General features: G+C 31.3%; 2 protein-coding genes across 3 annotated transcripts; one reads left to right on the forward strand and one right to left on the reverse strand.

Moving 5' to 3' along the window:
• Positions 1-1,138: 1,138 nt before the first annotated feature.
• On the reverse strand, positions 1,139-24,702 carry LOC139489280 (WD repeat domain phosphoinositide-interacting protein 4-like). Of its 2 annotated transcripts, none has more exons than XM_071275552.1 (12): positions 24,606-24,702; positions 13,869-13,972; positions 13,223-13,297; positions 12,755-12,859; positions 11,702-11,801; positions 10,019-10,113; positions 8,715-8,788; positions 8,204-8,326; positions 4,314-4,399; positions 3,446-3,547; positions 2,708-2,826; positions 1,139-2,175 (listed from the first exon to the last, which is right to left on the reverse strand). In XM_071275552.1, exons 2-12 carry the CDS (start codon positions 13,912-13,914, stop codon positions 2,069-2,071), a joined length of 1,032 nt encoding a protein of 343 aa, XP_071131653.1. In that variant the 5' UTR covers positions 13,915-13,972; positions 24,606-24,702; the 3' UTR covers positions 1,139-2,068. The 2 variants fall into 2 exon arrangements, with proteins under 2 accessions (XP_071131653.1, XP_071131652.1); XM_071275551.1 differs by having other exon boundaries at positions 24,547-24,702.
• On the forward strand, positions 14,685-19,559 carry LOC139489281 (uncharacterized). The gene is made up of 2 exons (XM_071275554.1): positions 14,685-14,788; positions 18,500-19,559. Exon 2 carries the CDS (start codon positions 18,509-18,511, stop codon positions 19,523-19,525), a length of 1,017 nt encoding a protein of 338 aa, XP_071131655.1. The 5' UTR covers positions 14,685-14,788; positions 18,500-18,508; the 3' UTR covers positions 19,526-19,559.
• Positions 24,703-24,740: the final 38 nt, after the last annotated feature.

The raw sequence follows: 24,740 nt of genomic DNA on the forward strand, positions 1-24,740 counted from the left end.
ACAAAAACTTAATTATAACCACTGAACCATGAAAATGGGGTCAAGGTCAGATGACACCTGCCAGTTGGACATGCACACCTTGCAGTCCTTTCATACACCAAATATACTAGACCTATTGCTTATAGTATCTGAGATATGGTCTGGTCAAGGTCACGTGAAAACTGTCTGACGGGCATGAGGACCTTGCAAGGTACACACATACCAAATATAGTTATCCTATTACTTTTAATAAGAGAGAATTTAATGTTACAAAAAATCTTAACTTTTTTCCAAGTAGTCACTGAACCATGAAAATGAAGTCAAGGACATTGGACATGTGACTGATGGAAACTTCGTAACATGAGGCATCCATATACAAAGTATGAAGCATCCAGATCTTCCAGCTTCTAAAACATAAAGCTTTCAAGAAGTTAGCTAACTCCGACGTTACTGCCGCCGTAGCCGCCGCCACTGGATCACTATCCCTATGTTGAGCTTTCTGTGACAATAGGCGCAGGCTCGACAATAGTCGCAGGCTCGACAAAAAGCAAACCATTTAGGTCAAGGTACGGTCTTCAACACAAAGCTTAGAATAAGCATCCTTATGTCAAGCATTTCTCATTCTTTGTAAAAAGGACTACTGGTAACTTTTTTAATGCAACAGAACTGAAAAGCTAGTTTTTATCTGTTCTTGTCTTCTGGATTGTGTGTGTGCAGTGCATACAAAATGTTCATGGAAATAAAATTTAAAAATCTTAACTATGTCTAATGAAAGATTAATTAGGTGAATCAATGAGTTAATATCTGTTCTAAATCATAAGTTGCCTATCTCCCCAATTTAATGCTGTAGAAATGAGGGCTTTATATACTAAAATTTAACTGTCTGAAGTGAAGAAATATCGTGATACACCAAAGAGTTGTGTTCTTTATATGTGATGTCATCAGGAATGGTTGCCTTTTTTGTCAGAACATCACAACAGGAAATTCAGAAGAAATCAAGAAAATTGAACGTCACAATTAAATTTTGACCAAACATTTTCTGAGAACAGATTGTTCACTATTGATGAAAAATATTTCTCACACTGCTCCAGAAAGGTGAAAATAGCACAAAAATTAGAGAATACGTTTATGTTGATACAAAACATATAAAACAAACATATAACTTATTTAAATTTTTATTCCATTCTTAAAATATGAAATGGCAACAATATGATTATACTATAAATATGATGAACTTTATAAACTTCTTTTATGATGAGAATAAATGTGAGGCAAATATCACTGAAAAAGCAATTTACATAATCTAAAGGTCAGTATACAATCCTCAATGTAGGTAACTCATCAAATATGTCAAAATATAAATAACCTCAAGCTTAAATAAAAATTCAGCATTAAACCAGATAGTCAAATACATGTGTTACCTTTAAGTAAAAAACTAATTGTAAGAAATAAACACTGAAAAATAAAATAGATAATTTTACTTATCAATGGAACACATATAACAACAATTCAAACTAAAAAGAACAATCATCTGGGAAAATGGGAAACAATGATAATAATAATGATGGCTAATCCTTCAAAATGAATTTTGAGGGTAGGAAGGGAAGTTTTATTTTTGGACATGAGATGTGGGTCATTTATGGTTGTGTGTCAATTTAATGTATGCAAAATAACTCACAGAAGGTATGCTGATTGTGGGACTACTTTAGAAGTATCTTTCTACCCTCAAACTTCAATTTTAATGGAAAAGACCTAAATAAAATAGCTTTGACCAAGCTTAAAATTATCACTCCTCATTCAAAATTATCTTTCAAATGATGTTAAGTCATCCCCCCTTCAAAATGTATGATTTACATAAGTTCTGCAACTATCAGAAGATTTGAACTTATATAATTTACAAACAGATAGGTTTCCTATAGACCTATACATTTCTAAACTATAAGGGGTAAAATCCTGATAACAATGGCTCATGTAGCATTCTGAGTCAGATAAACATAATGAAAACTTTTACTAAGAAATAAAACATAATATAACAAATCACATATTCAAAAACATAAACATAAAATCTGACTGCATTAACAACAATCGACTATTCCAAATCGTCTCCCATCTCCAGGAAATTGTCATAAGCCTCTCTGTTACAATTGCCGCCTGTCGTGAACACATATTTATGAAATGTCCCATCCACACAAATCGCTGAAAATAACATGTCATATAATTATAGAAATTATAATAAATCAAATCTTTGAATGCAATTATTATCAATATAGAAAGATTAAAATTATTATAAAGCAAATATCATCCTTCAAAATTAAATTTACAATTTGTCTGATATCTGTATTTCCCCAAAAAATGAATAAATAAAGACTCATTATGAGAAGTTGGTCAAATTATTTTTTGAAAAACAAGATGTTTTATACAAACATGTTAATGAGAATAAAATATATATTTCTCGTTATTGATGGTGCTCATAATTAAATCTTCCCCAAAATGACCATGTTAAATATGACATGTTATATGCTTGATATATGGTACACACATTTGACCATATTTGAGGGTTATATATTGACCTACCAATTTTTTCCCCATCCTTATGTAATTTGGTTGCCGCCTCGTTGACTTATAACTTACAATGAGGACGAACATCTCCTTCTATTCAGATTTCAATATAATACTATAGGCCATTTAATATTACACTGACCCATTTTAAACGAATTAAAAAACTTACCTATCACAGAATGGCTTGGCCCAAATGCACAAATACATGCACATTCAGCAGCTACAGTGAAGTTAGCCAACCCCCATTGTGACTCCACATATGTCCCCAGAAAACCCATTGTCTTAAATCTACAAGAGATAAAGGAAAAATATTAACTTACAAATATTCAACATTGATAATACACTTGTTGTACCTTTTCAAGAATGTTACTTAAATACTATATTCATTTTTTATAGGCACTGCACACATATATGTCTTTTTCTCATCTATTCAAAGTTACATTTTAAAGAGAAAATGAAGCATAATGGGGTAAAAAGCTGCCGCCATGAACATGACATCATCATATGAATTGTCCAATTCATAACAATATCAAAACACATATGGATTAAAAAGCCTTCTTATCAATAAAATCATTTTATTAGTCATAGGTGTGGTTTATTATCATTTTCAGGTTACTTTACAGTCTGAGTCTCATTCAACTATGCTCGCCACACATGGAGTTTAGAAAAGGAAGTTTTATAAGATTTATACATAATCCTGAATATGCATGAGATATACCCTTGGACATTTAGCAAACATTAATAAATACAATTGAGAATGGAAACAGGGAGTGTGTCAAAGAGACAACAACCTGATTACATAGCAGAAAACAGCCCAAGGCATTTCAAGATTACCAATCAATAGTTTTAAAAATCATCTATATAAACTTGATTTTCTTGTCTTAAATATCTTTTTTTTTCAACTTACGTTGATCTTCTGTTAAGCTCCATGTCTTGTACAGCAAATATATGAACAGTTCCTTTATCACTCGATGCACAAAGAAACTCCGAATCATGACTGAAATTTATACTGAAAAAAAACAAATTGTTCTCATTAATAATCAAGAATATTTTTCATATTTCACAGTTATAAAAATTCTTGAATATCGGAAAAAAATTCCAAATCAGTTAAAAATTGAAAAAGGGCTGTTTTTCGGTTCCTTAAGCCTTGTATACTTTTGAAACTGTCAGATATCTGAATCAGGTGATTGAAGCATGCTGCTAGTGATAATCACATGAAGCTCAATATAATAATAAATAATTTGTTTAAGATGTATCTGTTTCATCTCAAAAACTGTAATAGATATGCAAAGTCCATGGCAGGATCATCAATCAATGAAAAAGATTTAAACACAAATTGGTCACAAATAAAGTTGTATAAATACTTATTCTACCACTGCTCAAGAAATTTTCATATTTTCAGTGTCAAGAGTGGAGGAATATGGCATTGTAGTTTCTCTAATGATTTTTAGACAATATACAGACACATTTAATTCTTCTTTTCAAATTATCTGCAAAACGATGTATTCTTTCTATATAACATCATGACACATGGTTTCCTTTTTGAATGAACTTACAATGGGAATTTTTTAGGAGAGCAAGAAAATTTGACGTCATAAACTTTTGACTTACACTGAACTGAGATCATATGAAATACTTGTTCATTTAATAACAATAATCAACATGTCAGGAAAAGGACAAATCAAAGAAGAAGAGAAATAAAAAAAAATTTAACTATGAAAAATAAAAAACTGTCTTATTACACACTGATTACAATAGAAGAATATGTTACAAACCAATATACAACAGCAGGATCAGCTCCCCTCCTGAACTCAGCTATCTTCTTCTTTGAATTGATATCAAACACTCTTATCAATGTACCCTGTGAGTTAAACACCATCAAAATAACAATATACTTTACTAATTGATTCAATCATCTTGTATAATCAAATTTTAATGTATGCATTTCAAATTCAAATTCTTTTTGACAGTATATAAAGCAAATAAATAATTTTCCATTTCAGAGAAGCAGATTATATGAGTGACATTTATTAAACAACACCAAAAAGGTTGCAGAAAAACCTAAAAATTATACTCTAAAGTTTATGATTTTTTAACCTAAACTATTTACTTCTAAAACTAGTTTGCTAATTTTTCAATAAATAAAATAAGCAAAATTTCTTTGGTACCCTACCCACAGTTTCAGAGTATTTGGTGTGCACAAATAATAGACTGACAGACAGACATATGGAAAAAAGGGTAAACTAGGCCTGTATCCTTGATCCTTAAGGGCATCCGATACAGTTTCTCGATGTAATGTCATTTTTATAATTTTGAATTATGTTGTAGGCCTTTGCGAGTTATTAAATAAAACACAAAATAAAACATAGGTCACCGTGCTTGTTTTCGAGAAAAGTGAGGCTGAAAATTGGGGATTTGTGCAATTTTGTAAAAAAATTAGGCAATGTTATAAAATTTTTGGAGCAGATATTCTTCGTCGTAAATTATTAAGATCGGGTTCAATCTGAAGCTGTGATAAGTGGTAATAAGGAAAAAAATAATTCACTATACGAATAACTATAAAATTATTCAAGTCTTGCTTGACATTGCGGACCAGATGCTCAAAGTGGTATTTTTCTAAACCTAAAAAAATGGAAAAAAACTGTTTCTGAAAATGTCATTTTTATCATTTTTCTGCATAAACTGCATTTTGTCATGCTTTCTCCAAATCTCAGATAAAAAATATAGGTCACCGTGCTGGATTCCATGATAATCACGATTTATCCTAAAAAATTGCGTCACCCCTTTGTAACCTCAACGTTAGCGCTAAAATGCACGACGTTGCTGGCAGACAATTTCGACGTTATCGCTTCAAATTACCGGCGACATTTTTCAGATGTATAAATATTACTTGTAAAGTACTATCTATAAATTGGTAACATTGTTTTCGGAAGTAAAATCATGTGAATAACAAATACCTCTCTGTGTTTGTGGTCTAAGTGAGAAACTTCTCAAGAAAAGTTATTACGGACTGAATAATTTTTACGACTTTCAAAAATTTAAGACTCGTCAATTTAGAACATGACATACACAATGTGCAGGTACATTTACTGTACACACTCGTATATTATTTCATACTGTATGATGACCTCTAGATGTTGTTCTTTGTTTTGTTTTGTTTGGTTGGCTGCTGTTTCATTACACATATTCCTTAATATCCTTTAATTCACGTTTTTATCACTGAGAAAATCCGTTTTTGTTGATACGAATTTTAAAAAAGTTAGCGTCGTTTGGACAGTAATCAAATTTGCCATTACTTTTCTCGTTTGAGTTGTTTTACATTGTCATTTCGGGACCTTTTATAGCTGAATATGCGGTATGGGCTTTGCTCATTGTTGAAGACCTATAGTTGTTAATTTCTGTGTCATGTTTGTCTCTTGATGAGAGTTGTCTAATTGGCAATTATACCACATCTTCTGTTTTATGTGGTCAGAAAAAAGAAGCAAAATCTTACAAAGGAGAATCTTCAATTTGCTAATGGATGCTTTTGTCCAGACAGAGAAACTATAATTTTGAAATTTTTGATTTGGCAAAAAAACGATCGAATTAATAGCGAGAGGACTGGATATATTACGATTAGTTGCAATTAATATAATTCTCTTATAGCGTAATTTTATTGGTAAATAACTATATATTTTTTTCACCACAGCGCGTACATAAAATACCGCATGTCCATTCCCCTGTCTGTCCGTCCGGACTTCTGGTTAATTAGATTTTTCAAGTGTACAATTCTTGCCAACTTTCTATAAAACTGATATCGTATGGACACGTTCAAAAATCAGTGCATATCAACTATTCTTTAAAAGAGTTATGCCATTTGGAAATATAAATTATATTGAAAATTGCATTGTGTTTTCTGTCATTCCGTCATTTCTCTAATATATCTATAAAAAAAATAAAGAAAAAATAAACAACTGCGCTTCGAGCGCCTGATACGCCCTTCGTCTCATGAAAAAAAAAACCAACATAATATATGTTTTTAAAATAACACGGGGGTTGTACGGAAGTCATGCTAGGTATATCCTGACTCATTCATTATTCTTGCTCAATAATAAGTTTATATATCACAACATGTTTTATATGATCCCCAAATTGAAGCTCAATAAAAATTTAAGAACTCAAAAATGAATTAAAGAATCATCACGAAAAAGTATACAGATCTTAAGAATATTTTAACTAAAAAGTATGTGAAGTTCTATGCAATTATTATAGATAGTTTCTGAGATATGACGCGACATGTGAACCCCCAGCCCCTTTTTGGCATAAACTCAATAACTCTAAAATCAAATTCTGAATCATTCTCAAAAGTATATACAAGTTCTTCAGAATTATATAACTAAGAAGTGCGTAAAGTTTTGAGCAAAAGTCATAAAACGTTTTCTAGATGCAGCGCGAACTGTAAAAAAAAACTGTTCTAGTTACAAAGTCCTGTAACTTATAAAGTTCACCAAAAATGATACAGACCGTTTGACCATCATGACTGAAAAAACAACCATGTTCAGTTTAATGATAATATGCTGTACCATATTTACGACGGACAGACGGACGCGGGCATTTCTATACTGTTTTACGTCCCGTAAAAAATTTCACGGGTGTATAAACATATTGTTTGCTATTGCCTTTTGTTAGATAAACTATGTGCAACATGGAGGAAATAGAAACTTTGTTCTTTTATAAAAGTTCTATCATTGTTTGTATTAGCGGCATACCATTATTTTTTGTTTACATAAATAAATTAAATAAATTGTTCAGTAAGGAAATTGACTTCTTCGTGTACATACATTTTCGGTATTAGTTTTTAAATATCATTGGTTTTCTGTGTTGTAATGAAAAATCGGATTCCGGACCAAATCGTGGATGATGCATGATAATAAAATTTTAATTGACATGCATGATATTAGTAACACCAAAAGGGTCAGTCGTCTTGAGATTGCTCACCATACGATATTTGTTAAAGATCTCAAAGAAACAGTAATGTGATTTATTTCTTATTATGTTATTAAGACTGTTATCCTGGTATAATCAAATGCACTGACTAATATTAATGGCGTAGAAATTAGCATGCGAGAGAATCAGAAATTGGAGCATGGAAATTCCACATTACGTTTCGTATTACGGAAAATGACACGCATTACGTCCCGCAAAAAGTGACGTTTTGCGGGAATTCAAACAATTAACATCGTGCCAAGAGTTAACTCCCTTGAAACTGTATCGGATGCCCTTAATGCTGATTAAAGCATTAGATGTCAAATGATGCTATACATTATATGGACAATTTTTGAAAACAAACAGATATGAAACATACTAAATATTGTTTGATTAACTTAAGGTGGTACCTAACACTACAGGGAGATAACTCTGTAAACTCAGCAGAACGTTTTAATGACGTAGTGTTCATAAGGGGATATTAAGCTTCTCAATGATCAAAATAAGTGTTTTTCAAACTGCTATATAACCAGTGTAATTTTTCTGATAAAACGGTTGGTTCAAATTTTTTGAAATTTTTATATTTATGTCAAAGGGTCAAAGTAAATACTTTGTCAAAATTTTAAGAAAATTAAACGAGCCAAATTAATTTTAGTTAAAGTGTTAGGTACCACCTTAAGCATAGGTTCCCTTTAAATACCTTCTTAGAAGCTGTTGCCAATAACGTTCCTCTCTGATTGAGAGCCAAACATGCCAGTTCTGTTTGATGGGTACTGATGATAACAGGTGCTGTAGACTGACCTGGCTGGGCTGTGTCTAGATTCTGAAAATATAATCAAAGATCTAATCTGAACAAAAATTTCTATTGAAAAAAAACAATACTACAAACATGGAAATTCACATGGTTGCAATTCCTGCTTGATTTGAATTCTGATAGAAACAATAGATACTTTACTTATGGGTTTTACTCATTGTTGAAGGCCATATCATTAGCAATAGTCCTTAATTTCTGTGTCACTTGGTCTCTAGTGCAGAGTTGTTTCATTTGGCAATCATATCACATCTTCTTATTTTTATATTAAGCATGGAAACAGTTTGTATATTAAAACAACATTTAAATCTTGTACATAAAAGGTATCTATGGGAAAACCACACTTCTTTAAAGAGTGGATATAATTATCTGAATACATTTTTGTATCTATAGTACAAACCACAATTTGAACACTGCCACATTTTGGTCCAGGAAATGCAAGAGTCTGGCCTAATGAACTAACTTCACACAGACCTATAATAGAACATAATAAAATGAGGTTTTCACACACAAGAATATTGCAATTCAGTTACCATGGTTACCATATATACCTTATCTATAAATGATGGTAATGCCCATATTTAACTGTTAAATTTTTGTAAATTATAGTTTATATCCATGTGTTTTTAACTTATACAAATCATTGGGATAGAAAATGTATAATTGTCTGTCATCTCATCGTCACACATCTATTTTCATCTTCAATATTCATGTTACATTTGCCAATGCATGTTATGTTACATCAAATGAACCTGTATGTTATTTAGGTCTACATACTTTGAAGGACTAACCTTAAGCATACTATGAAAAACAATTGTAAACTTTTTGCCAATTCAATAATTGCAAGTGTTAATGGTCACTAATCAAGGATATTGGAAGTTTGATGGTTAGACTTGTGCAAAAATTCTTTTAAATAAAATACAATAAAAATAAATTGTGATGAAAAACCTTACCAATGAGAGCTTGTGTTTTTAGCAGGAATAGACTATATGTCTTTAAACTTTACTCAGTACTCAGAGCATACAATTTGTGCTTGTAACACCAAATCCAATATTTGGTTGGTTGATTTCTGAGTCTATTAAAGTATGATAATCATGATTGTTATTAGAATGACAGAAACTCCTGTTTAGCGGCTTCTGAGCATAACATAGTACTGTTGACAGAGATGGGTCCGATTACTTTCAATGTAATTGATTAAATTACAATTACTTTGTCATTTGTGCGATTAAATTAAATTAACGATTACATCATTTCTGAAAGTATCTGATTAAATTAATGATTACATTGGCAAAGTAATCATGATTACATCTAATTACAATGAATTAAAAAAGTAAAACTTTTAAATGATGTGAATCAATAAAAGTTTAATATAACTATAGTATTTTTAGAAAGGATTAGGTTTGAAATATTATAAAATGATAACTTTAAACCACATCTATTTAATAAACCACGAAAGTTCCCTACATACATACATGAACATTGTGTCTATGGTTTGACCCATTACCTTCATCAAGATTGATCTCTGAATTATTTTGACTTCAATTGAATAAAGCTTTATAAGCTCAGTCTGTTGAGGCACAAATTCAGTTCAATTTAATACATAATAAATGCAGAACTAAGAGTAACATTCTTGTTAAAGTGGGTAAAACTTCTAAGTATTTCTAATATTATTCTGTCTACTCAATATTAATTTAAAGTACAAACCTTTAGGATTATCTCTGGTATCAAAAGAATCCAGTTTATGAGGATTGTTAGGAAAAGTAAACACATGAACTTGGTTCCTCAGCACCACTATTAACCTACAATAAAGGTATTTTGTTAGTCCAAGACCCAGTTGGTCAACAAAATTTTACTGTAGCACATTGTTTATATGATTTAACAAATTGAACTGGAATAAAGACATCTAAAATTAGGCCAAGAAATGTATATTTCCAATGGTTGAATTAATATTTAAGGTCATAAGCAGGCATGAATTATTGATTTATATATGTGTACTGCCATATAAATTCTTATTAAGGGGAGATAATGCAAATTAAGGGGAGATAATTGTTGATATATACTTTCAATGGCAATGCTCTTGTTTTTTCATTTGATAATAATGAAGTTATTTCTTGATATAATTGTAGGAATGAACATTAGGAATATATATGGTTGCAAAAGTCAGTGATATAAATAGAGATTTTTTTTTTAATGAAACAAAAGACAAGTTCATGTATTGGTTTTTTGTCTACATTTGGAATGTGGTTGTAAATCAGGGCCGTAACTAGGGTTCGAATTCATGGGAGGCAGGGGTTTGGGGTCGCCCCCAAAATATTTTTTTCTCTCAGTAGAATGGCTAAAAATGACCCGTTTTCCTTCGATTTCCTTACTTTAAGAAACATCAGTATTGCTTGAACCTAGAAGCATTTTTTTATGCAAAAACAAGCTGAGATTGTTGTTCGGGGTTAGCCAAGGCTCCGTCTTGAAGACCGTAATTTAACCTATAATTGTAAACATTAAATACATTGTGACCACGGATTTTTCTCTCAATATGGCTAAAAATCACCCGTTTTCCTTCGATTTCCTTACTTTAAGAAACATATCAGTATTGCTGGATCCTGGAAGAAATTTTTATGCAAACAATTATTATCTGTTTTTAAAGACATTTTTGTTAGAAATCAAACTGGTAACTTAAAAATAAAGGTAAAGCAAGTTCATAGAACTCAAGATATTTTTTTTTTATCGAGGACAGTTATCTGAACAGACATGTATATAACAACAACCAGGGACTTTCTATACTAGTATATACTTAGTATAGAAAGTCCCTGCTACAACATTTAGGAGTGTTTTTAAAACTACTAAGGCATTGACCATAATGTTCTCGTACAATCGGAAGACGTTAAAAAATTGACCCAACAGCTGATTCAGTCGGTAATGAATTTCCGATATCATAAAAGATTCACAATACATTATATATAAGGGAACTTCCTCTACTTAATTGAGCCCCTAAATAAATGTGAATAGTTAAGTTTTATTCAAAATTGTCGAAAGTAAAGTTTCAATCATATGTGTTATCGTAGCGACACAGAAAAATAAATAAATACTGAAACGGTCCACTTTCGATAAAAGATCCGGAAAATGACAGATATCACGTATCGATAACACTGTTAAAACCAGAGACATATAATATTAATATATTATATGTCTCTGGTTAAAACTGTTAAAACTGTAAACTTGTGTTGTTTATAACATAAATTCAAGTTCTTCGTGTACATATTGTCAATATTTCATTTTATTACTTCAAAAATAAATTTTGGTGTAGAAAATTCAGGGGAGGCAACTGCCTCGCCTGCCTCATAGGTAGTTACGGCCCTGTAAATGTATTCTTTCTTTTTCACTATATTTTACCTGTCTGTTTTCATTTTAACATTTACAACAGGTTGTGAGAAAGTGATATCCATTACCGCTTTCTTCTGTACATCTTTCTGTGATTCATCCCATATTAAAACTACAATAAATATAAATACAAACTAATGAATACTTTTACCTCAGTCATCATTTTCTATATAAAACAAGTTCACAATATTTTGACTATTTTTTTCAAATTGCAAGCGTTGAACTATTGGACCGATCAACATGATCAATAGTTTCCAACTATTGGAACATGATGAAACTATTTGACCGCAAGTGTCGATAAAGTTCACGGAATTTCAAATGCAGTTACTGGATTGGATGATTAAGGAAATACCGCGGGAGTTATGATGTCACATTTTACCTGTTATATCTAGGGTTGCAGGACGTAGCCTTAGTATTTCAGAATTATTTATGAAGTTTAACAGTATGGTTGGGTGTCTGTTTTTTATATTACGATAGTTAATTTTTCTCCGCCTTTAATGGTATATTGTCTTTTTCGATATAATAAAAAACACTTACTGACTGGATATTCGTTGAATAGTAAGTTTATTGTCCCCTCAGATACAACTATTGCCCTTGGCTACCCCTAATGGCAATAATTGCACCTCAGGGACAATAAACTTACTATTCAACTCATACCCAGTCAATAAGTATACAATGTTTTATCTGTAATCCAAACCAGCTTGTAAGTGACTTCTGTGAAGACAACAATAGTAGTTTTTATTCTTTACTCAGCAAGTTATATCAATAGACAGGTCTGTAAAAATGATGGTGCGAGACCCTGAGTTTTAAGATACAAACTGTCCTTTGTGGTAAGGAAAATCTAGACCACAGACAAAATGCTAAACCAGTACTTTGTCTACCTTTGTAGACAGACCAAGGGAAGTCACTTTGAAATTTTAAATTTTGGCAGGTGTCATGACAGTGAAAAATTTTGATACACATCTAGTCAACACAGAATTGATATTTCCAAACTATAAAGTTGTCTCCATTTCCAAATTAAAAAAAACAAGTGGATGTAAAATCATTATCACGATATTCCTTTACCTGCTTTTTCATCAAACCTTGGAAGACTACCTCCTCCTATGATTGCCAGGAGGTTTGTTCTATATAACATTTCCACATGGGCAACACTCCCAACTTGTTCATGGCCTGTAAAATAAATGATTCAGTCCAAAATGTAGTTACAAGACTGTAGCATAAAGCATATGAAAATTCAATTAAGATGCCAAAATTATTGGCAATCATGATAGAATGGCAAGACATCTCTGTGATTATCAAGGGATCATTTAAACAACTCTGTTCATTATAATGGTGTCACAGAAAAGGAGAATATTCAATCAGCATATCAGTAAAACTTTTTTTTTCATTTAATATTGATCGTATTGTACCTTGCATCAGCTATTCTTTTAACATTGGAACACTTTCCATTGTTCCCTATACCTTATATATCACTAAACTAAAATAAATCAATGGGTGTCTTTAAATCTAATAAAAAAAAACCAATTATCTCACCCAAATAGAGCTTTTGTGTTAATGGTTCAACATTGTAAATTCTCAAACCAGACTCTGTTGAAACTGTAAAACAGCCTACAAATAAAAAAGATATATTCATCAATCTTGTTTGGTTTTTAGTTATCAGTTATATTGATATTTTTGTCATAACTAACTTTAATTGCATTTTATGGGGTATTTTTTATTTGTTTGGTCAGTGGAATACTGGAATACTGACTAAAATGAAAAGAAAATTGTTGAAGAAATCATAAACTTTTATCTGCCCTCTACCCTCAACATTCACATCTTTCTGTACTTGTCTCAATTTATTAATACTAATTGTTAGAAGTTGTTGTTTATATCTTAGTTTTTTGTCCATTTTGAATTTGGTGAAAAAGGAAGATCTTTGTTTTTATTTAAAAATTCATTCAGACACACATTACTTTCACTCATTAAAATTGAAAGCTTGGATAACAAAAAATTGTCCTGCCTTTTTTTTTAACTGTAATCTCTGTCCTGCCTTTTAAATTTTTTTTTTGTCAATTTGCTCATCCTGCATTTTTTTTACTCAAAACTCCTGTCCTACATTTTTTTCAAATTTCATCCTAGACCCCTTCCCCTAAAAATCAAATGGTAGCTCTCATTTCATTTTTTATTTTATAATTACCATGATCTTGATTAAAGTGTAAGGAAAGAATTCCATTGGATGACATCACTGTTTCACAGATCCATGTACTGCCAAGTTTTTATACTTCAAACTATAAGTCTACCCTGGAATAAAGAAAACTAATTTTTATTCAATAATGTTACATATTGTGGATTACATAAATTCAATATTCAAACTTTAGTTTCATATAAATATAGTGTCACCAGAAAATCAGGAGCCGATCCAGCCACTTTAAAAGGGAGTTCCAAACCCAGGCGAGGGTGAGGTTGGGTGGGGCCAGGTTGCAACTGGATGACACCAATGATAATGATAAAATTTGCAGATTTAAGTCTAGTTCATTCAATATCATCTATCTAATTTATTTCTTTAAATTTTCACTGTGATGTCACTATCTTGACGTAATTGTAAAATTACTTTTTTATCAACCAAACTGTAGTCATTTTGAGATAAATCATTTTTAAGATTCAGAATACATTTCTGATTAATTTAGGCCTAATAGAAAAATATATGTGTGGTTTCAGTTACCCTACCTACCCTACATATTAGTCTTAATAATAGCCTATCCTAAAGATTGTTTTGTCATTTAACATTAAGCAGTGTTAAAAGTCAGAATGTTGCTCCCAAAGTATCTACTCTATTCTTTTTGGTTTTTTTTAGATGTAACTGGAACCACACATACTATTTTTTTTGGCCTTAGATGTCTGCACTATATACCAGTATGAACTGATAAGTGTGTTTGGCTCTGCATGATTCATTGTACATTATTCATTTTGATGCAAATTGAACTTTCAGGTCATATCAGCAGATGATATGTTCCAGATGTGTATTTTAAATACACGTGTAAAGTGAAAAAAAGTGTAAGCAGATTTGAGTGGTTTTAGAACTGAAATTATATTTTACATAAAATAGAAACTGATGTGGTAAGTTTTGAAGATATATATTTATAATGAACATTCTTGATCTTAATACTGACATGACTGACAAAAGAACTTAAAATGATATGCATTTCTTTAGTTATTTTTAAATTCTTTTATTTAATTATGTAATTATATTTTATCAAATGAATAATCCAATTAAGATTTATTTTCTAGTCAACTCTAATTGTCTGTTTTTCTTGCTTTTTCAATCTTTATCAGTGGCGGATCCAGAACTTTTCCTAAGGGGGGGGGGGGGGGGGGGGGGGGGCGCTGACTGACCTAAGGGGGGGCCCGCTCCAGTCATGCTTCAATGATTCCCTATATAATCAACCAAATTTTTCCCACGAAAAGGGGGGGGGGGGGGGGGGGGGGCGGGCCCCTCAGGGCCCCCCCCATGGATCCGCCTATGTTTATGATACAATGTAAAGGAGAAGGTTCAGTAAGACCCCTTTTTGGCCCCAAAATATAGCAGTTTTACAAAATTGTGAAAACGTAATCTTTAAGCTATATTTTGGAAAGTAAAATGCTTCTGCTACATAAATATGAGCTGTTTTTGACAATACAATGCACACATATCGCGTACTAGCATCATTAAGTCATGCTAAATTACTGAAATCTTCAAAATTTAAGCATTTTGCTTAATTTTTAGACGGTTTCCGTCTAAAATGAAAGTGGCCGCATTCGTGTTCATTCATTATATTGAAATGTAAGTTGTATTTGATGATAATACAAAACATATATAAAGGTTGAGGATGAACATGGATGTGGCCACTTTCATTTTTGACAAAAACAATCTGAAAAGTGACGTTTTTTTGGCATATTTGATACATTTTTCATATTTAAGCTTGAATCAGAGCGTTCTAAATGACTAAATCAGTTCAAATCTTTCACAGATCGAATCGAATCAATTGAAATAGACACTTCAGTGTTTAAAAAGTATCCAAAAACTTTCGTTCGATGAACCTGAAATTTGAGGCCAAAATCGGCCCATACCGGACCTACTCCTTTATATTTATTTGATGTGATATGCTTTTTAATTTTGCTTTGAGCAAGACATTAATAAATTTTATGAATAAATGCACTATTGTATGCTGATGATATTGTATTATTATCAGATAGCAAAGAGGGTTTGTAAAATTGTCTCAATACATTAAGTAATTATTGTTCTTCTTGGAAATTACAAGTCAATACAGAGAAATCAAAAGTAATGGTTTTTAATTCAAACGGAAAGTCTTTTCTAAACAAATTTTATTATAATGGCAAAACCTTAGAGAAAGTTAGTACTTATTGTTACTTGGGTATTAATATTAGATATAATGGCAGTTTTGATGTCGCCATCACTTCGCTTATGGAAAAAGCTAGGAAAGCATATTTCAAAATAAAGAAACAATAGGATTAGAGAACCCTTGTAAACTTCTGGAAAAACTTTTCGATTCCTTTTAAAAAGTTAAAAGGTAAAATACTATTATTTAAAAAGGTTTATCATATTTGTCAAATGAAAACCTTACTATTAAATCCCATTTTGGCATTATAAAACACAGAATAAATGACCAGGGTTTTCAGGAACATGCAAATATTTCAGCATCTCCAAAATTAACATTTTTCCAGAGTGTTTACAAAATGAGTGAACGGGCAGGTTATGTTGATGCTTTAAGAAATAGATCAGATCGATCATCATTGTGCAAATTAAGAGTTAGTGCTCATAACCTTGCCATTGAAAGAGGAAGATATTTAAAAGTGCCCAGATATAAAAAAAATTGTGAAATCTGTAAAAGTTGCAAAATTGAAAAAGGACAGCACATGCTGCTACACTGCAGAGGTTACTCCATTATTACAGAGACTTTTGTATTAAAAATGTTCAAAATTACAGGAAAAAATATAACCACATCGTGCGATAAAAATAAAATAAATCTTATACGCAACAAAACATCTTATAGGGCACTAAAATTATCTTCCTCTTTCGTAACAAATTGTTTAAATGCAAGAAGTAATCTATTGCAATAAATTTTCATTATACCTTTAATCTTTTATTCACATATATACATGCATATATAATTAAAATTGAGAATGGAAATGGGGAATGTGCCAAAGAGACAACAACCCGACCATAGAAAAAAACAACAGCAGAAGGTCACCAACAGGTCTTCAATGTAGCGAGAAATTCCTGCACCCCGAGGCGTCCCTCAACTGGCCCCTAAACAAAAATATATACTAGTTCAGTGATAATGAACGCCATACTAATTTCCAAATTGTACACAAGAAGCTAAAATAAAAATAATACAAGACTAACAAAGGCCAGAGGCTCCTGACTTGGGACAGGCGCAAAAATGCGGCGGGGTTAAACATGTTTGTGAGATCTCAACCCTCCCCCTATACCTCTAGCCAATGTAGAAAAGTAAACGTATAACAATATGTTTGTATTTTACTACCATGTATTGCAAATTGTTTATCCATTCGGTCATTACCATTTATTGTAAATGTGTTTGTGCCAATAAAATATTGTCTAATTGTCAAAAAGTTAACTTAGAATGATTATTATTTTTAATCATCAGTGGTCAAGCAAAAGTATATGATATTTTTCTCTTATAGAAGGGGATATGAAAAGTAAAGTCATTAAAGTACCAAACTCCTAGGAATATTATAACAATAAAATCACTTATTCAAGTAACAAATTCCAAATATTGTCACAAATTGTGATTTTGTAGTTTTAATTAAAATTCTAAACATATAGTTTTAGATTATATCTTATTGATAGTAAAATTGGAAAAAAAATTAACCCTTTGCTTCTTTAAAATAGCAAGGTTTATAAATTGATGCAATGATTTAGCTGTTATTTCTTTTTTGTTGTTGTAAAAATGCTAAAATAAAGGCTGTACTTAATGAACTAATACTATCATTACATATTTTTCCCAGCAGTGGGAGTAATTTTCCTATAAAATTCAAGGTTTCAACCAATACAGATTATATGTAATAAAATTTTACTGTTCACAATTAAAATTTGGATCACTGTTTTGGGTTGTTGAAATTAGTGGGGTAATTAAAATAAAATACCTAAAGAAGTGATTTTTTTGGATGAAAATAGAGGTAATATTTGCTACTTTAACAAGTGATTTTTGTTATGTTATTATCCCAGTATCAGTATAGTACAATTAAGCATGTTAAGGTCATAACTTGACATGACCCTGTCATCCTATCAACACAGATGTTGGTTCTGACATGGAAGTATAATACTTCCATGGTTCTGATAAGTTTAGAAACATAATTAGTCCCTTAATCATTAGTATTGTATATTAAAAGCTTCAACAAAATTAAATCACTTAGTCTAATGATTTATTTGTACTACTTAAATAGGTGATTATTATTTAAGAAAGACAACTCTTATTTCCAATATTTGTGGACACAATGTTATTTGAATCAGTGATTTAAAAATCAGTAAGTCCCCCGATTGGTTAAGGTGGTGCCAAACACCTCAACTAAAATTGATTTGGCTGTTTAATTTTCATAAAATTTTGACAAAATATTTATTTAAGTTTTGACAAACACTAATTTTGATCATTGAGTAGCATAATATTTCCTTATTGATAGAACATTATCTCCCTGTAGTATTATGTACCGCTTTGTCAAATATGTTTGAGCTTTTAGGTGTTAACTGTATCTCAAGTAAATATAAATTGAAAAATTATTAATCTCATTCATATTCTTTTTTTTCTTCAGATTCTTGAGATGTCGTCCAATGATATTGTCCATATTCTAAACCCAAAGCTAGGTGAACCCCAGTTAGAAGATGAACAAAAACAACAAGAAGGTTTGACCGTTCCTGATGAAAATATAATAAGGGGAATTGAAATAACTGACGACCAAAACAATATTAAGAGTCCTAAAGAGGATAGAATTAATGAGTATTGTAACACTCAACTTAAACGAAAGAAAAAAGGCAGACCAAAAGGAAAACCACAAAGAAAAGCTTTGAATTTTATGACACCACCAAAAAAGTCTTTAATTAGAAATCGGAAAGCCAACCCTGAAACATGGAAGAAGAATATTCGGAAAAAAATGAGACTTTCAGGAAAGGAGTATATTTCAGCAAAAGGAAAAGTGGTTGAAGAAAAAAAAGTAAAATCTGTAGACTGTTCAAAATGCACTTATAAATGTAATTTAGGTATAGATGACAAGCATAGGCAGCAAATTTTCACAACATTTTGGTCTCTAGATACAGACGCCAGAAAAAAAGATTTTATCATCGCTAATGCAACACAAAAGAAAACTAGAACATATTTAGATGATAACGATGAACCTGTTCAAAAGAAGAGAAATGTTCACAGATCATACTCATTTAACGTTGATGGGAACCATGTAAAAATATGCAAGAATTTTTTTTTGGCAACTTTAGGGATTGGTGAGGCCTTTGCAAACCATGCATTTAAAAATGAACAAGATGGTGTTTATATTGGGGAAGATAAACGTGGCAAACATGTGCCCTACAACAAAACAACCAATACTGCAATGGATTTGGTAAGACACCACATAGAGTCCTGTCCGTTAGGAGATGGCCATTACACTTGCAAAATTTCAAACAGGAAGTATTTTGGAGCAGACGTGAATATAAAGAGAATGTACGAACTATATATAGAACAATGTAAAGATCAAATTCCAGAGAAAGACATTGTCAGTCAGGCTGTGTATAGGAAAATTTTCAATGAAGAATATAAACTTTTCTATTCATGTACCAAAAAGGACTAATGTGCAGTTTGAACAAACTACCGGTACCACCAACTATCGGTACCACCAACGAAACAATAAAGGATATAATAAACATCAAGCGAAAAAAATCACAGCTACAGAAAAAAAGACAAAGGATATTATAAAGTTAATTGATTGAATTTGCCAAAAACAAAAGATGAGAGAACTATTTGTATCTCAAACTTGCGTCTGAAAACCATAAATTTAACAAATCATTACCAGCCAACAGAAATGTGACAGACACTCTAGCCAAATCTGATGTGGATTAAGATTAATCTTACCAGAACAAGACATGTTAGATAGACAATTTCAATGACACTGAATTTATAAAAGTTGAATCAGGATGCTAATTCTCTGTTTCAATTTACGAAAGAAATTAAAATTGTTTTAGTCTAAAATTAATGCATATAGGAAATCTATAACAATATACTAATTAAATCATAAAAGAAACATTGTATTCCTTAAAATGATTACTTTACATCATGAAAATTGATCAAATCTTTATCATTTTTCATTTGTTTTATATTTTTTTTCTTCATTATTCATAGTCATTTTAACACTTTCCCATAATGATATATATTTTTTTTTATCTTACTGAGATAATATGAAATTTAAATATCAGATTTATTTTATTCTTGTGATACCACATGTACCATGTGTACCAGTGATATGCAAATAAATTGTATCTTTCACATAATGCAAAATGGTAGTTAATTTTTCTATTTTATAAAAATGATCAAAGATTTTACATTTACAACATTTTATTTTGCATTTTAGTAGTTTTTTCAATCATTTTCTTCAAACCAAATTCATGTATATATGTTGTTTCTGTTATCAAATCATAGACAATTCAATTGATTCTACAGAGCTAGAAATAATTATCTGGCAGTAATATGTAATTGCCTTTCAAACACATGTTGATTTTATAAATAAATATTTTAGAAAAGTGTCTTAAAGTTGTAACTATAAACTGGCTTTAACATCTGGCATTTATAGTCAAAACAAATAAATTATGCCTACTCAGTGTATTTGATAAAGAAGTTTAAATTGTATTCTTAATTGGTGATGATGGGATACATTTTAGATCATTTTATAAATTTGACACCTGTCTGATGAAACAAGAATGTGGTACTAGTACATAGATGCCCCACTCACACTATCATTATCTATGTTCATTGTTGAATTGAAAGTGAGATTGGGGTCAAAACTCTAGTTAAACTGTTTGGCATTAAAATTAGAAAGATCACATCATAGAAAAATAAGTACTACTTATCAAGTTGATTGGACTTAAAACTTTATCAAAAACTACCTTCACCAAAAACTTTAACCTAAAGCAGGACAGTTGAATTAACAAATGAACAGAAGGGCAGACAAACAGATGCACAGACCAAAAATCATAATGCCCCTAGGAGGGGCATACAAAATGTTTATATTCAATTCACCAAAATGAACAAATTTTCAGAAATGACTTTTATGCATTAACAACTTATCATGGATGCTGAATTCCTGATGCAGCTATACATGTGGGTTAGAGTCATTAATAATCATGATGATAAATATGAAAAAAAACATTTATATCCTAAAACAGGACAAGCTAAACCAGGTGCTCCGCAGGGTGCAGCTTTATACGACCGCAGAGGTCGAACCCTGAACAGTTGGGGCAAGTATGGACAAAACATTCAAGCGTGATACAGCTCTGAATTTGGATTGTGATCAAAATTTTGACAATACATGTTTTTTTTTTACACAAAACAAATGTCAAGATTTTACAAATCAATTAAAGATTTCTTCTTCAAACTTTTTAAATCTAAAATTAAATAGTTGACACAGCATAGGTTTCTGACACAGAATGAATGTGGTCTAATGAACTTAAAAGGTTTTTTTTTGCCTTTGAGCAATTCACTATGCTGTTGAATATTAATCCTCTCAAAAAAATGATTGAAGAAATTTTCTTTTTATTTATGAAATCCGAAATGAGAAAAATTTACCCCCCCCCCCCTTTTTTTTCACATCCCTGTTTCCCTTTTTCCAAAACTGATATCAATTCAAATTTCTAATGGAGTTTGCAACAATAACTACTCTTTTAAATACATCATAAAATATTAAAATGTAAAATAAAGTGCTTGTTATCACTAAATGGTAAAGATTGGTTGGTAGTAAAAGTGAATATACATTGTTTATTGTATAAAAAAATAAAAAAAACTTCATCAGAAACATTTTATATTGGCAAATTTCCAATGAAGTTATTTACATAAAGTTATTGGCAAATAAAAATAGAAAATGACATCATAGTCATGTCTGGCAAATGTCCAACATACACTATCTAAAAACATTTTAGATAAGATAAGGAAAAAAAGCTTCATCAGCAACATTTTATATTGGCAAATTTCCAATGAAGTTATTTACATAAAGTTATTGGCAAATAAAAATAGAAAATGACATCATAGTCATGTCTGGCAAATTTCCAACATATATTATCAACTACTATTCTATACAAAGAAAGATAACTCCAATTGAAAATTAATTGCTATTGCACAATATTGTGCAATTAGATATTTCTTGCTATTGTGCAATACTGTGCAATTGAAAATATCTTGCTATTGCACAATACTTGATATGGAATCCTGATTTGGACCAACTTGAAAACTGGGCCCATAATCAAAAATCAAAGTACATATTTAGATAAAGCATATCAAATAAGCCCAAGAATTTAATTTTTGTTGAAATCAAACTTAGTTTATTTTGGACCCTTTGGACCTTAATGTAGACCAATTTGAAAACTGGACCAAAAATTAAGAATCTACATACACAGTTAGATTTGGCATATCAAAGAACCCATTTATTCAATTTTTGATGAAATCAAACAAAGTTTAATTTTGGACCCCGATTTGGACCAACTTGAAAACTAGGCCAATAATTAAAAATCTAAGTACATTTTTAAATTCAGCATATCAAAGAACCCCAAGGATTCAATTTTTGTTAAAATCAAACTAAGTTTAATTTTGGACCCTTTGGACCTTAATGTAGACCAATTTGAAAACGGGACCAAAAATTAAGAATCTACATATATAGTTAGATTCGGCATATCAAAGAACCCCAATTATTCAATTTTTGATGAAATCACACAAAGTTCAATTTTGGACCCTTTGGGCCCCGTATTCCAAAACTCCCAAAATCAAACCCAACCTTCCTTTTATGGTCATAAACCTTGTGTTTAAATTTCATAGATTTCTATTTACTTATACTAAAGTTATTGTGTGCGAAAACCAAGAATAATGCTTATTTGGGCCCCTTTTTGGCCCCTAATTCATAAACTGTTGTGACCTCAACTCCAAAAATCAATCCCAACCTTCCTTTTGTGGTCATAAACCTTGTGTTAAAATTTCATTGATTTCTATTCACTTTTACTAAGGTTAGAGTGCGAAAACTAAAAGTATTCGGACGACGACGACGACGCAGACGACGACGCCAACGTGATAGCAATATACGACCAAAAAATTAAAATTTTTGCGGTCGTATAAAAACATAACTGGAATAGTGCTAAAAGACAACATTAACACACTATAATTTTTACAACATCAAGGAAAAGTACCTCATGATTGGACCTGTTTTCAAAAAAGGAGACAAGCATCATCCTGGTAACTATAGACCAATCTCATTATAAACTTGTATTTCTTGCAAATTATTAGAGCACATATATATATACTATTACTAACTTGCAGGCAACATCATGAAACGTCTTGAACACAGCTTCAGGACAAATAGATCTTTCTAATTCCAAATAACTTCACTAATTCACCAGCTGTCATCAATGTTTTTCAGATTTGGAAATTTTTTGAAATATAAATTTTGTGATTAGATTTTATTTTTGGTGTTTGAAGGCAACTTTCACGCACTGCTTTTGGGCTACTTCTTGGTGGCCAGTTTTTATTGGTGGAGGAAGCCGGGTCCGGAGTGTCCAGAGAAAACTGTTGATCTTTGATAGGAAAACTGACAATCCTAGTCAATTAAAATTGGAGTTGAGTGCACCTGCACAAGCAGGGTTCAAACTCACAACCTCAGCATTAACTGGCTAGTGAATACAGTAGTATCTACTTAGACCACTCGGCCACTGATCATGAGGCCCCAATAAATTTTGTGATAATTCAAATCGTGGAGAGCTATATATTCTAAAACAAAATGAAGCTTATTTTCTATGAAATTAAGCGTTGACAGAGCCTTTATATCTAAACTTACAACTCCATTGACCTCTGGGCAGACCAGAGGTAAAAACTAATTCTACCAAGAAAAGGCTACAGCAGACACCTTTGGCCAATCATTCTTCCTTACTCCTAAGGACCATCAGGGACTGGAACTAAAATGCCAACAACAGCCAACTTGCCTGAGATAACTCTGATGCCCAAGTTCTTTTTTGCCAGACAAGCTGGGGCCCTGGGACACGGCCCGGGTCCTGTCTGGAAAAACAGCTGTTGGATATCAGAGTAATCTCAGACTACAGCCGACACAGTTGAAGGATTCAGAGCTGCCCTGAAGGCATGTTTTGCTACAATCATGAATCTAGACAGTAATATCATGTAGGTAATTTTTATTATTATTAAAAAAAACCCCAGCTTTATTTAGAGTCGGCATAGTATACAAACGAGTACATAACACGAGCTCTAATGAGATTTAACCTACATAACCGTTTTAATTGTAAATACATATACATTTAGAGACTCTCTATATGTATTTACAATTAAAACTGAGACTCTTTAACAGCCAAGAGAAAACTTTTTGTGGTGTCTGACACTAGGCATCGTTTCCGCTGGAATAAATACATTCAACTATTGAATTTGGTTCTTCACTGAAAGAAGAAGAAGTTAAAGTGATGGAGTTATCTGTACAGACTTCATTAAATTTATAAAAATAACTTCTTCTTTTTCCATAAATTTTCTGTTCAGTCTTCAGTTCAGACCACCATCTGGTGTATTTTCGAACGAATTCGTTTCAAAATAAAATATAGAAATACGTCATTTGTTTACTTTACAGTATATTTGTAAATTTATAAGAAATGATCAGCAAATTGATCCAAAAAGAATACTTTTCTTTGGTTCTTCAGTTCCTCTGTGTGTGTAATTTTCTCAAAATAAACAAAGCTGGGTCATATTTGTTCTTGAAAACTAGGTCATTATTACTGCTACAATCAAACATTTTAGTGATTTTAAACAACTGGTAC

Source organism: Mytilus edulis, chromosome 9 (genome assembly GCF_963676685.1).
Source record: "Mytilus edulis chromosome 9, xbMytEdul2.2, whole genome shotgun sequence".
Taxonomy (NCBI): Eukaryota; Metazoa; Mollusca; class Bivalvia; order Mytilida; family Mytilidae; genus Mytilus; species Mytilus edulis.

Coding starts and splice junctions, on each gene's coding strand:
- LOC139489281 (XM_071275554.1), top strand. CDS start 18,509: ATGTCGTCCAATGATATTGTCCATATTCTAAACCCAAAGCTAGGTGAA.
- LOC139489280 (XM_071275552.1), bottom strand. CDS start 13,914: ATGTCATCCAATGGAATTCTTTCCTTACACTTTAATCAAGATCATG. Junction 8,789..10,018: donor TACCAGAGATAATCCTAAAG/GTTTGTACTTTA, acceptor GTTCTATTATAG/GTCTGTGTGAAGTTAGTTCA. Junction 2,827..3,445: donor GAGCTTAACAGAAGATCAAC/GTAAGTTGAAAA, acceptor TATCTCTTGTAG/ATTTAAGACAATGGGTTTTC.